This window comes from Petaurus breviceps, unplaced genomic scaffold (assembly GCF_028583685.1).
Source record: "Petaurus breviceps papuanus isolate PSGF00001 unplaced genomic scaffold, PetGlider_PUasm1.0 84, whole genome shotgun sequence".
Taxonomy (NCBI): domain Eukaryota; kingdom Metazoa; phylum Chordata; class Mammalia; order Diprotodontia; family Petauridae; genus Petaurus; species Petaurus breviceps.
In genome coordinates this window covers 8,281,557-8,296,664 of record NW_027186645.1, presented here as the reverse complement: position 1 = coordinate 8,296,664, position 15,108 = coordinate 8,281,557, and the positions used below count along the sequence as shown (strand labels likewise).

Below are 15,108 nucleotides of genomic sequence, written 5' to 3'. Positions count from 1 at the left end.
CACAACTGTACAAAAATGTACATATATAAAATGTGTTTATACACACACATATATTATATTCATATATATTTACATACAATTACAATAAAATGTAAGTTCCTTGAGGTCAGGAATTGTCTTTTTAAAATTTTTATCTTTGTATCTCCAGCACTTACTACAGTGCCTGACATATAGAATATATATAGATATATTCTACATATATCTATATACAGAATATAGCAATCCATATAAAATATCTAGTAATTGTTACCTGTAAATGAAATATGATCAAAAAGCATGAAATGAACTCCCCTCCACCCTCCCCCCCAAATGATGACTTGATTCCATCCCACCTTAATTGTGAAGAGAAAGTGGTAATCTCTATGTTATTGTGTAGAAGAGGGATTGCATTTATTCTGCTTGATACTTTTAAGGAAAAAGTAGAACTAATGTGTAGAAGTTATAAAAAGGCAAGATTTATCGCAAAATAAGTAGGAAAGAAGTAGTGGAGTGACTAGTGGGTTAAGATTGGAGTCAAAGAAACCTGGGTTCAAGCCCTGCCTCTGAGAAGTATGGGAAACCATGGACAATCCACTTAACATCTCAGTGACCTGGACAACTCTCTAAGACTCTAAGTTTTAGAGAACTTGCTAATCTGCATTGGTAATAAGTTTCTACATTAGGAATAAAATTGCATACATGGTAGAATGATGAAGATACTTAATGCTGATAATGATGAATTTACTAAAAATTAAAATTGTCCAAAAATTGAATAGGCTGCATTGGGGGGTAGTGAATTTCCTCTCATAGAAGTCTTCATGTAGAGGCTGGATGATTGTAATGGGGATTTGTGCTATGAGTAGGGATTAGAGTGGATGATGTCAAAGGTCCCCTTTCCACTTTTGAGTGTAGTTGCCTGGTAAACAGGTAATTTTTAATTCTTTTTTTTGGAGGGGGGAAGGCAAGGCAATTGGGGTTAAGTGACTTGCCCAAGGTCACACAGCTAGTAAGTGTGTCAAGTGTTTGAGGTCAGCTTTGAACTCAGGTCCTCCTGATTCTAGGGCCAGTGCCCTAGTGCCCTATTCACTGCTCCATCTAGCTGCCCAGATGAACAGGCAATTAGAGCAAAGAGAGACTAGATATCCTTGTGGGATATTGCACCCTGGCTACTGTGGACACTAATTCATTGGCTGACTCTACTATTAGATGCCATTAGGTGGCACAGTGGATAGAATTCTGGAGCTGGAGTCAAGAAGACCTGAGTTGAAATCCAGACTCAGTCACTTTATTAGATTAAATCATTAAACATTTGTGTCTCAGTTTCCTCATCTATAAAATAGAGATGATAATAATAATACATAATATGTATAATAATAAAATGACATAATATTTGTAAAGCACTGCAAAACTTAAAGCACTATATAAATGTTGTTATGACTTTAGAATTTTAGAACTGGTTGTCCAACCTCCTCATTTTACGAATGAAAAAAAAAATTGAGGCCTGAAATTAAAACAGCTTTCCCAGTTACACAGGTAATAATTAGGGAGCCAAAATTCTCAGGTGCCAAATCCAGTAAAACCACACTATCTCTCTTTACAATATAGCAGAATACAACTTTCCGCTAACTGGAGTCTCTTTCTCTCTTGGACCATCCTGGACAACCACTGACAAACTCTTTACTCACTCACCATTTTCAATATCATTTCTCAGTCAGCAAAACATCCTTATAGCATCAATTCATGATTTACCTGCTATAATTAAATTATAGCCTAGCTCACATCAGCTGTACTTTACATTGATAGTTTGCTGATTAGATTTTAAAGAGGCATCATAGGCTCGCAGGACAAGCGTTAGCAAAACACCCTAGTATTGTCATTCACATTTGTCCATCATTTTTGTAAGGTTGCTTTCTTTGGTGCATGATTAATCTCATTCATTTCATTTGAATCTTGTTAAATTCAGCTCTATAAAGGGCACTAAAAAGCATCGTCTAGATTTTGATTTTTGTCCAAATTTCCAATCATCCCTGCAGTTCCTTCCTGTACTCCAAAAGAGATAAGTAGGTTTTTGTAGGTGATTTCAGAATTTCTGGGAATTTTCTGTCTCTCTCCTTTGAGATAAATCCAGGGGGTACTGACTGGGCATTAGAGAAGGCCAGGGAAACTTTGGGTACCCAGATAAAGAGCTCTAAAACCTAATGTAGGGATCTTGAAGTTAATCTGTAGCATTTATAGGCTTTAAGGAGGAGATTGGCAGGGTCAGCCTGGTGACTTGACAGCTTTGGTAGTAGCAGTCAGAAGATATTGGGTGATAGAAATTGGTTAGAAGTGTGGGTGGGTAGATGATGGAGGATGAGGTTATGATAAACCAGCCATGATAAGGGCCTGAAACAGGGCAATAGTGTTTGAAATAGCAAGGACTTGGGTATTAGACTCACAGCCTCTGCAAGATCAGCCTGTTTGTACTATGAGCTTCACATTTATTTCTGTTTTGTTTGCACTGCTTGATGCTTGGTGATTACTTTAGCAGCTATCTGCAGGTGCAGCTAAGCTCTTTTCTTGTTAAGTAACAGTCCTGTGTGTCTGTTTAGCTTCTGAATAATTGGGTGATTGATCAAGCTGATACACAGAAGCAGACATAAGGATTCACTATACATACTAACCATATGCTATGATAAGCTTGCATTAAAAAAAAATACCAAAGCCTAAAGGGTCATATTAGTTTGTTTTTTTTTAATCTTCCCAATGAGAAAAAAAAATTCTTAAAATATAAAAAGAGTTATATTGTTTCATACCAATAAAGCCTCCAATCCTTGCTACCAGGCTGTGCAGCTTTCTTTGAGACTGTGGTAAATTTGTAAAGGTTATGTTGAAAGTACATTCCAGAGTTACTTCCCATAAATTACTGGGCTTCCCAGATTCTGTGCCATAACATGCCAGAAGGATGTTTGGTGGGTGGTATCTATTATTCTGGCAACAGCTTTGAAAATAAAGGCTTACTGCATTTGATGGGTGCTTAGTAGCTTTCCTTTCTGAGAACTATAGTTAACATGCAATTTATATTGATTTTCATTGCAGCAAGAGCTATAGAGTTTTGTTTGTACTTCCAAAACTGATTTGGGTTAAAACGTTGCTGCTATCCAGGTGTGAGCTAAAGGGGCTGATGGGTCTTTAAAAAATGGGTTTAAACATGCTAGGTATGCTCTAGCTGCTTCTGTATAGTGCTGAGTGTGATGGCTAGGGATAATATTAAGTAGCAATGATAAATATATTTTAAAGTGTAAATTAGCTAGCATTTTTTTTCATATTTGCTATAGAATATAAGAAAGTACAGAGAGAATTAATTATAATGACCAGGTTTGACCTTAGAGAAAAATGATGAAAATGTGCCTTCTACCTTTTACTGTAACAAGGGGGGGGGGGGCAGCATAGGTATTCTTATGGAATATTGCACATACTGTCAAACACAGGTGATTTGTTTATTTTGCTACATTTTATTTCTGATTCTTTTTAAATTTTTCTTTGAAAAGATGACTGACTAGGTGGGGTGGATATCTTTAGAAACAAATGAGGTATTAAAGAAAAAAGATAATTTAAAATGTATATGTATATGTGCGTATCTCTTTGCATGTGTGTGAATGTAGGAGTATTAAATAACGCATAGATATTTTCCAGTAGTCCAACAATAATCTTTGACTAAAAACTTTAGGTCAAGTTTTGATCTTGGAAACCCCTATTATTTCCTCTGCAAACTTTCTCCTTTTCGCCAGTCCCTTTCATAACATACTAACCTCTGTCTGATTGGATTCTGTCATATTGGGAAAACTCTTCCGTCAGGGCTGCCATGTTATCTTCAACTAGCAGTGTATTGAGAGCATTTGCCAAAAACTTGTCTCAAGTTCAGGTTCCTGGATTATTTTAAGGGCTTTCCCTTAAATAATAATAGTGAATAATAGTGTAAATGTTGTCAAACTCACATGTTAGCACTGATGCCTAAACGTAAGTTACTAGTTTTGCAGATGTATATGTTTGTTCTAAATTCAATTTTTTTTTCCCCTTAGGAAAGACAAAATAGGGCCAAAATAAAAGTAAACTATTCAATGTCATTTCAGAGTTTATACATAGAATCAATAAGATCAAAGTGGACAAGTCAGTACTATGCTTTTTCGTAAATTAGTTCATTTATATCTTACTATAGTTTCCCTTATGTTCCCTTGTGAACTGAAAGTGACCCTATGTTCTTGAAGGATATGCTAGCAGAAAAGAAACCCTGGCAGATCCTAGCAAGCTGAAAAGGCTTCAAATCTCAGCTCAATGACAGATTGCTACCAGAGGACCAGCATAGCCAAATTAGAAAAGGCCCATCCCTAGAAAGTCAGATACCATGGGATGAATTATTTTGAAAAAAGGCAATTGATGCAGGCCATTTACTTAGGGGCGAAGGGGTGACGAGCATCCTTGGTTAAAGGACTATCTCAACTGGTGAAATGATGATTCCATTTGTAATAATAACTCTCAAAATAATTTTATGCAGGCTTTCTGACCCTATTTATCTATTTGTAAAAATACTGTAAGTATAAAAGAGCATAAACCTTAGACTCATCGTGTTTTGGAGCAAGGAGAAGGAGGAAAAAATACTCATCTCTCTAGAAGTGTGGTATATTAAGCAGCAGTGTGAAATTCACCTCCTACGTGTCAGTCAATACTTCCAAATGTAATTGGGAATTATTCAACTAAATAAATAAAAGCACAATAGAACATACAACATGTTAATTTGTGGTTTTCTAAGTCAACATGTAACTGGCAGCGATCCTTTTCTATTTGAGTTTAACACCACTGGTATAGTGAAAAGAACGTCAAACTCCTGGTCTTGGGTTTTAGCCCCTGTTCTGCCATTTACAAGCCATGTCAACCTAATCAGTTGCCTTTCTGAGCTTGCTTCCTCAACTGTAAAATGGAGGTCATGACATTTGGGCTACTTTAAAAGAGTTGTGAGAATCATGTGAGACTGAATAATTTCATGGCCTTATGCAAGTCACTTCTTCTGAAGGCCTCAATTTCCTTGCTTCTGAAGTGAGGGGACTGGATCAGATGATCTCCAGTGTCCCTTTGGTCACTGACATTTGTGAAAAACCTTTCTATGAAGGTAATGTCTGTATAAGCATTTTGAAAGTATTTTCCCTCTGCAAGGTGGAGTTGATTCTGTTAAACATTCTTATGATGGTATCTCATTTTCAGAATATTTCCCTCCCAATCCATGTATAATTATGTATGTTTTGGTTGGGTCTACCATTGTCCATGTGGTACATAAAAAGAATGGGGGCCATCTTCAGTCATCCTGATCTATGTCTTGCCACTGGACCCAGATGGCTCTGGAGGAGAAAGCGAGGCTGGTGACGTTGCATAGCCCTCCCTCACTTAAATTCAATTCACTTACAACTCATAGCATCATCTTCCTGATGTCATGTCATCTTCGAGAATGAAGGACAAACAACCACATGAAAAGAATGTCATTTGTGACTGGCCTTGTGATCTGAAAAATAATTGATTATCAGGGTTTTTTAAATACATGTTTTATTAATGTTTTTAAAAATATTGCTGTCACTTCCCAAAGACATCTTTCTCCTCAGTAGTATCTCCCCATTTAACAAAGAATATAATGAGGTGAAACAAACCAATATCTGTACTCCAATGTATACTCCATATCAAGCTCATTAATCTTCCCACCTCCTCACTGAGAGGAGAGGGCTATGTTTCACCACATGTCTTTTTGGGTTGAAGACTGCTCATTTCATTGGACAGATTTCTACTGTCTTTCAGTTTTGTTTTCCTTTGCATTATTGGGTTAATTGTTCTCTGTTTTGCATACTACATTCTGCTTCAATTCATAAACATCTTTCCAAATTTCACTGATTTCTTCATATTCATCTTTTCTTATAGTACAGTAAATAATCCATTTCATTCATGTACCACAATTTGTTCAGTCATCCCCAACAATTGCTTTCACAATCAGCTCCTGACATGGCACAGCCAGATGGGGGAAAAAATTGGCCATCATGAAATAATGAGTCTCTTTATCACAACCTACTCTAGCTGTCTTCAAATGGGAAGATAATAGACTCCCAAACCACAGTTTAGGGGCATTTTGGCAGAACTCACATAAACAAATCGAGGCTTTCACAGAGAAGTACCCTTTGCTTGAGCAGACATTGTGTGCTGCCCATCCTGAATACCCAAGATAAAGTAGGAAGACTGATTCCATGGGCAGTCTATTTTGTCACACTGTATATTGCTGGGGTTTTTTTCCTTGTGAGGGAATTCCCATGTAGGAAACATGACTGGAAAGAAAAGTTGGTGGCCCATGACCCTTTCTAAATGGAGTACACTTGTAGTATGTTCATCCTTTCCTTTTGTAGCTATTTTTGGAGGGGCTTGATGCTAATTATGGCTCCCTCTAATCTGTTCCTAGGTTGCCTCAGTCAGGAAAACCTTCTTTCTCTGTGTTTACTTGGCCTTCCTTCTTGAATTCTATCTACTTCAGCAGAACATTCTGCCCATCTTGTTTCCAATCATCTCCACGTGAGATTCCCATGCCTCAGCTGCTGAGGTGGCTTTCTGGCATCCAACTTACTTATATGCCCTATTTGGTGAGGATGAGCTGTGGTGGCCATATGGGTCTGATCACACGACTCATTTTAATGTTACTCCTACTCATGCCAAAATGCCGATTTATGGGATCTCTGGCCAGAGTCCTATTCTTGGAAGAAGCAAAGATCAGCTTGTGTCTTTGTTTGAGTTACTCAGGAGAAAAACTTCTAAAATTCACACTTATCATACTGTTCAGTGTTGCTTCCTTGACTAAGGGTCAAGAGAATGAGTGAATATGAGATTGAATGATCATGCATTGAACCTTCCAAGCTGAATAGGAAAAATTTTTATGTTTTAGCCTTTAATTCCCACCGATCTATGTTTGAAAGAATTCTTGCTTAAATTGCATTTCTCCTGCTTGGTCAGTTTGGGATTTTTTTTTAAATTTTAAAGGCAAGTATTAGCATTTTAACCAGTCAGCTAATTTGTCCTTCAGAAAGACTGGGAAATGAAGACAGAATAACTAATGACACAGGCTCCTGATCATGGTAATACCTATGCACATTAATTCAGTAATTTGCATTGGTTGGCACCATCCCAGTGATGAAAAGACAAGAACCAGCATGATAGAATGGATGCAAGTAACGTAATTGGAGTCAGGAATACATGAGTTCAAATTTGGCTTCTAATATTCAGTAGTTACATTACTTAACCTTCTCGAACGTCAAGAATACTTTCAGTAACTACTTTACAGGATTGGTATGAGACTCAAATGAGGTAATAATATATCTGTTGTACCCCTCTTTAGTTGTCCGTCCAATTGGCATTCAAAGGATAGGTTCTCCCCTCCCCCAGCCCCCAACAAAAACAACTACCATGTTCTAGATGCCCTTTGTGTACTCCTAAAACTATAGCTACTGAAACCACATCAATGTATACCTCTCTGTAAGCAACCAGAGGATTCAATTAGTTCAAGGCAAAAGTATTTACTAAAATGGTATAATGAGAAGCACAATATCTCTCCTGTAAACCCAGATTCCATTCTTTCATAAATCTATTCACCATTATTGGGGGGAGTGTGTACCCATTGATTGCAACAGTAGAAAATAACTCATATAGTAAGTGCATAGGAGGCAGCTAGGTGGCTCAGTGGAGAGCATGCTGGGGCTGGAGTCAGAAAGACCTGAGTCAAAAAGACCTGAGTCAAAACCCGACAATAGATACTTAATAGCTGCCTGGCCCTGGGCAAGTCATTTAACCTCTTTTTGCCTTAATCCACTGGGGAAGGAAATGGCAAACTAGTCCTGCATCTTTGCCCAGAAAACCCATGTACAGTATGGTTCACAGGGTCCTGAAGGGTTGAACATGACTGAATAACAACAAGGGAATGTGTGTGACCCAGACACACGTTAGTAAGGATATCTTCATCTCTTGTTGCTGGGCCCTTGTGCTGCTTTTGCATTACTCCTTGCTAGGTACAATTTATCTGCCACATTAGACCCTGATGTTTGTCCGTCATCTCTACCATCTCCTGCTGCAGGCTAGCTGAAATCCTGGTCTAGGGTACTGCTGTATACTTCAGGAAAGAAAGAGAAGAACCAGTAACCCAGGATCAGGAGATACTTAGTTGAAGATTCCATTGCCTCTAACTTTGGACTCAACCTAAGTCTTGGTCCCTGGTAGTGCTATATAATTTTGACCTAGCATATTACTCTTCAGGAAAGAAAGAGAATCTATACTGTAGGGATCAATAGGAGTCTCTGTTCTGTTGTTGTTGTGTGTGTTGTTTGCAGTCATATCTGACTCTTTGTGACCTCATTTGGGATTTTCTTGTCAAAGATATTGGAGTGGTTTGCCATTTCCTTCTCCAGCTTGTTTTACAGAGGAGGAAACTGAGGCAAAGGGGGTTAAGTGACTTGCCCAGGATCACACAGCTAGTATCTGAGGACTGAATTGAACTCAGGTAGATGAGTCTTTCTGACTCCAGGCTTGGAACTCCATTCACTGTACCATCTAGCTACTCTGTCTTTATTCTAGGATGTGTAATCTCCTGGGCAGAATCCCAGGTCCAGGTACCAGATTCTTGTCTCCTCACTTACTGAACTCTACCCTGCAGCTATGGCCCCTCTCTTCTATTTGTGTTCCTGCCGCAAAATGCCATTGCCTAAGGAATTTAGGGCACCTAAATCCCCCTCCCCCCATCCTTCTATACTTTCCAAGAGGCTTGAGGGAAGAAAGAGGGAATTGCCCAACTCTTGCTTTTTAAAAGCTGTCAGAGGCTTATCCCTCAGCTTACCAGTTGCCGGAGTTCCAGTCATCATTTGCCTTCATCCAATAGTCAGTTGGCCACTGTTGACTGAGGAGGTTTTAAATTCTGATCAACACTTATGGCTTACATATTATTATGTTAGTTATTTTTAAAAAAATTTGTTCTTTAAGAAATTCTTCCATGCTCTGTTATTGAGTTGCTTAGATAACTTCTAAATGCTGTATTCTCTGATTCTTAGGAAAACTTGTAAAGACATTAAAAAAAAAGAAAGTTGGAATTCGAAGCTTAAAGCCACTGTGTAACTGTTACAACTATTGGTAGTAAGCAAGTAAGCATTTATTAAGTTCTTTCTATGCACCAGGCACTGTGCTAGGCACAAAGAATATAAAAACAAAATTAAGAGGCCTTGCCCTCAAGGGGCCTAGTAATAAATTCGTAGGCAGTGTAATAATATGCTTTACCTTTTCTTCACAAACAGATTTTTATTTACCTTTCTAACTCACGCTTTGCAATGGGTGTATTCTTAGAATTCAGATCACATTTTTAGAAATCATATCAGTTTCATAGTGGAAAGAGTAATGGGTTCAGCCTGTGCTGTCAACCTCTGTGACCTTGGGTAAATGACCTTCACCTCTGTGCTTCGTTGTCTACATCTGTAAAACAAATACAATGTTATACTACCTCAGGGTACTCAGGGTTGCTGTGGGGAAAGCCTTTTCTAAGCCCTGAAGTGCTATGTAAACGTATGCCTGGTTATTAGTTTCATTATTCTTAATACACAATAACAATTTCAAAGGTGATTTTTCTTACTGTCTGAATTGCACTTCTCAGTAACACCAAACACTTCGAACTTCTAGCTTCTCTTTCAAATAACTTCTGGGGACAAATATTTAAATTTATCATTTAAAAGACCCCTTCAGTAAAACAATGGATTATTCTGTAATATTAATAATCACTTGGGGCGACTAGGTGGTGCAGTGAATAGAGTACTGACCCTGGAGTCATTAGGACCTGAGTTCAAATCTGGCCTCAGACAATTAACACTTACTAGCCTTGTAACCTTGGGGTTAAGTGTTAATCCCAATTGTCCTGCCTTCCTCCCTCCCAAAAAAAAAGCCAAAAAAAAAAAAATCAACTTCAAATTTGTTTGTTCTCTAAGTCTGAATTCTCCTTATGTTTTCTTGAAGTGGAATATACCACAATTCTAAATATTACTCTCAGGTAGTAGACCTGAAACTGGGCTCTACTGAGTTGGAATCCTAAGGAAAATTTCCAAACATTGAATTTGTTCTTGGTTTCTGCACAGAATTAAACTGGATTGGTGGGATAACAGTGCATATTTACTGTAGAGACATTGTTTTGTTTTAGCCTTGTGATGTCAATAAGTAAAGAGGCAGGAGTACTAGCTAGGAACAGGATGTTAATATGTTAATACATTTTAATAAGGTCAGAGTCAAGTGTGCAGGCTAAATGAAATTGTTAGAAACTAAATGACTTATAAAAACCAGATATAAGGCTGCCAATAGGTTTCATCAGTCTATGTGATATTGCTCACATGAGAGCATTTAAAATATAGCAAGTGAAAGAAATGGTGCTGATGGGGGACGGGATCCCAATAGGTTCAGCAGGAATTCTGATCTTATCTAAGACCAGAAAACCTGCAATATTTTCTGGAAAGAATTCAAGGTCTCAGGCTTAATTGGAGTGAGAGTTGTAGAAGTTTATTGTTATGCTTCCATGAGAACCAGGCAAGAGTCCTTTAGGGGACCTGCAAGTGAGAGGGGTACATGCTTTTACCTTTAAAGGGTAGGGCTGCCATTGTCAGGGCTGACCAGAGGGGAGGGGCCTCAGTGCATAGACAAAGGTCAGAGCTGACCCAGAGGAGCATGTGAATAGATAGTTTAGATAAGATTTGGGCCAGGTCATTAAGGAGACAAAAGGCAAGGACAAAGGAGGGTGTGGGCCAGGCCCAGAAGAAATGAAGAGATTAAGTAATAACAAAGGGATCACAGGGTGTGGCCTAGGTGGAGTGTGGGATAGGGAGAAGGGGCAGAGCTCAAGGATGGGAAAGGACAAATTGCAGTTACAACTGAACAGACTGGTTTTACAAGTTGGTTTCACAAATTGATCTAGACCCCAGGTACCCCATCAGTGCCAGAGCTTTCTATGAGTGAGTATCCTTGCCCACAGGTGCCATAGCCTTAGGGTACTATGGTGGAGGGGAGAAACACAACTGATCTCCAAACAAAGAGTTCTTAGAGAGCACAAGGCACTATGTGGGAGGCCAGATTATTCATTTGTCCATTTGCAAATGATTAAAAAATACTTATGTAAATACTAAAATATTTTTATGCATTTATGTCAAAGTATTCAAAGGCGCCTGTTTGATGGGCTGATTTTTAAAGAAAATACATATGTAATTTTAAAAAAGTAAATTATATATTTTAAGAAGGGAAAAGTGGGATTTCTGAAAGAAGTAGCACTGATTACTTTTTCCTTTTCAGACTCTCGATACATACTTCTGCCCGTTGTTCTGCATCACCTCCACATGCATTTACAAGAGCAAAAGGACCTCATCATGTGTGCACGCATTCTTAGCAACATATTTTGTCTCATCAAGAAAAATAGCTCAGTAAGTAAACATTCATGGGAAGTTAACTTCCATAAGTGTCTTCTACTAATCAAATAACATTAAGACTTGGAGGTAAAAAAAAAAATGCCACCACTAAAGCATAAGCCTCTATGGCACTAGTTTTGATTTCCACTTGGGTTTACCTTTTCTTCTTTTCATACTGAAATAATTTTTGTAAGATAGTGGGACTGATTTTCAAAAAACAAAACATTGTTACTCAGTACAATTTAGATCTCCCAAACTTAGATTTCAAGAGAAGGTTGTAATGGAAAGTGAAAAAAATTGGACATCTTGAGGAATCCCACAAGTGTCTCTAATCTTGATATGAAAAATACTCTGGCAAAGCAAAGATTTTATTGTTACAAGGTGGTCTGATATAGCGGAAAAAGCACTGGAATTGGAGACCAAAGACCCAAATTCTAGCCTCATGTCTGCCATTTAACCTCTGAGTCCAAACCTTATTGCTAAAATGGGAGTAATAATATCCATTCTGCTTACATTGTAGAATTTTGGGTATCATGTGAGAAGGAATATGGCTACATTTGGAAAATAGTGAGGCACTATTGAAATGTAAAGTGTAATTCCATGGAAGAAACACTGAATCTGGGTTAAAGGACCTGGGTTCAAATTCTATGTCTAATACTCTCTGTCTAAACTTGGACAAGTTAGCTAAAAGTCTTGGACTTCAAGTCTCTCATTTTTATGATGAGATAATTTAACTAGATGGCCCCCAAGGTCTCTTTCCGCTATAAGTTTACCATCTTATAACCATTATTGTTATTGTTCAAATTTATGAAAATCTTCATGACAAGTACTTGGGTGTTTCTCAGTAGCTGGATCCTAAAAAGACTATCCTTTTGGAGAAAATCTCACTGGAGCCTGGAAATACCATATCACAGAGGTTCTTAAATAGAGAGCCACAGATCCCCAACTGTTCCATGGTTAGATTTTAGGAGGTTCATACACTTGGATAAGGAAAAAATACATTTTAATTTTCATTAACCTTTGGTTTCCTTTGTGGTCCTGTGTAATTTATTTTGTGCATCTAAAAGCATTATTCTATGAAGGGGTCCTCAGGCTTCCCCAGACAGCCAGAGGAATCCATAATACCAAAAAGGTTAAGAACCCTTCTCTTAGAGGACCACTGATAGAATCCAGTCATCATTCCTAACTTGGAAAGAGTTTGGCTATCATCTCCTACCTGTTTCCCCCAAATCCCAGGTTTCCATATCTTTGGCATCTTGAGGGTACAGTGGATAGAGTGCTGGACCTGGAGAAAAACTCAAGTTCAAACACAGCCTCAGACACTTAACAGTAGTGAGATACTGGGCAAATCACTTTATCTTCTGTCAACCTCGGTTTCCTCCCCAATAAAATGGATATAATAATGGCACCTACTTCTGAGAATTGTTGTATCAAATGAGATAATATTTGGGTTTTTTGGTTTTTGGTTTTTTGCTTTATAGAGTGGTGAAGGTAGGGCATTTGGGGTTATGTGACTTGTCCAAGGCCACACGGCTTGTTTTCTGTCTTAGGTGTCTGAAGTCAGATGTGAACTCAGGTCCTCCTGACTCTAGAACTGGTGTTCTATTCACTGCGCCACCTAGGTACCCATGACATAATATTTGTAAAGCACTTTGCAGAGCTAAAAGCATACTTACATATCATCATCTTATTGTCTTCTTTGTTGTTAGTTTGAGTAAAATTCTAGCTAGTACTTAAAAAAAACCCTTTCTTATAATGTTGAAATACTAAAATGCTTCTTGGTACTTTCTGGGAGGAAATTCTAGGTTTTAGATCACAAGTTATGGGTTTCCTATTTATGTGCATAAATAACTTTCTTGTCCAGTTTTGTAACTCTAACACCATTACTAAGGCGTGGTGCTCATTGGCAGTGATTTTTTTTTAAAAATAACTTTGCCACGAGCCAGATATATTCTGGACAGTGATTCATTTTTGTTTCTTTCTCCCTCTTATTCTATGCCTGTTATCTCCTCTCAGTTTTCCTTACTCCTTTTCTAGTAATAGTGACTTGATGATAGTAAGTGAAATTGGGTTATGTGAGTTTGACTCCTACTCTCCTGGGAGCAGAGCTATTGCTGAGGAAAAGACCAGAACTGCTTTCCTTGAGGAATGCTCTCTGGATATTCACCAAGAGAGGAAGCTGCCCAGGAAAGAATGAATGCCTTTACTTTACTACTTATTCCATAGGACACCAGACCTCAGTAGGGACTTTGAAAGGGAAAATGGGAGTGAATGGAGAAATGGGGAGGACGATAGAGTGGCATTGTGAGTGAAAGTGTATGTTCTTCATCTCTTATGAATATAAGGAGGAGAATACCACACCTTGCCTTGTTGGGTTGGTTTTTCTCAATTCCTTATTACTAGCGAGGAAATAAACAGGATTTACTGTAAGCATCAGGTGAAGTGATTTTGAATTTCAAGTTGTCACTTTTGGCTTGGAGGTGATAGAGTTTCTTGGAAAGGACAGAGTAGGATTCTGACTCACACTCTGAAAACAGGAGTCAGGGATAGCCAAGAAGCTATCTGTAATTATTCCAGGGGATATGTAATGTACTCATAACATATATTAAGAAGAACTTATCAAATAGAGGACCTAGAAGTTAGGATGACTTGCTTTCAAATCTTGTCTCTGAAAAGTTAGGTGACCTTGAGCAGGTCATTCCCCCTTTCACTCACCCAGCCAGCTCATTCCAGAAAGGACACCAGACATGGAATCAGAAAGAACCTAGGTTCAAATCTTGCTTCAGGTACTTACAGTTATATGACCCTAAGCAATTCATTTTGGTGCCTCACTTCCCTCATATGAATAGGGGGAGGCAGTTGGACTCAAGGACCTCAAAGACCATTCCAGCTCTAAATCTATAATCCTGTGAACCAGTGTGAAATTGTTGATCTGTATTGATTGGTACAGGAATTTTCCATAATGGGAGTTCTTCACATATATTAAATAACAAGTTTAGACTCCTACCCCCATGTACACATACATACACTTAAATAAACATAATATAAGAAAATGTGTTATAAATCTCTGGCCAACAGTCCTTCCAATATTTACTTTCTTTAAGGCAGAATTGCAAAAAAAGGTTTCTTCTGGTAGTTAACTACTTGTCCTCAGAATGTTTCCCCATGTAGCTGTCTTGAGTCCTAATTACTAGCAGCATGGAATCATTGTGAAACAGTGGGCATAGTGTATCTGCCCAATTTTGGTGATTTCAGACATTGTGTTAGACCTGGCTCAGCTAGATTATCTTTCACAGTCCTGACACATTTGGCCTGGTAGAAAGGCTCCAGGCTTCTTACAAGGGCACAGTTGCCTGTGTATCTCAATTTTTATGTATAGGGATTTTATTGATAATTTTAAAGAACTAGTTAACTATTCTTTTCCATTTCCTAAAACAGATTTCTGGGAAAGAAGAAAAATGTATATAGTAAAAATGTGAAGATTATTAATGTCACAATTTTAGTTGGCCTTCTGCTATCTAACTCTGTAGACTTGGGAAAATCACCTAACCTTTCTGGCTCTTTGTAGTCTCATCATCTATAAAACAAAGGAATTGGGCTAGATAATTTCCAAGCTTCTTTCTAGCTCTAAAATTTTATAATGCTCATTCTAAAT

General features: G+C 38.1%; 1 protein-coding gene across 1 annotated transcript in view; it reads left to right on the top strand.

Annotated features, from left to right (window-relative positions):
* Positions 1–15,108, top strand: part of DOCK4 (dedicator of cytokinesis 4) — a 577,420-nt gene that overhangs the window by 413,397 nt on the left and 148,915 nt on the right. Inside the window, exon 24 of the mRNA XM_069107030.1 lies at positions 11,341–11,468. Coding sequence (XP_068963131.1) covers positions 11,341–11,468 — 128 coding nt within the window. The remainder of the gene's footprint in view (positions 1–11,340; positions 11,469–15,108) is intronic.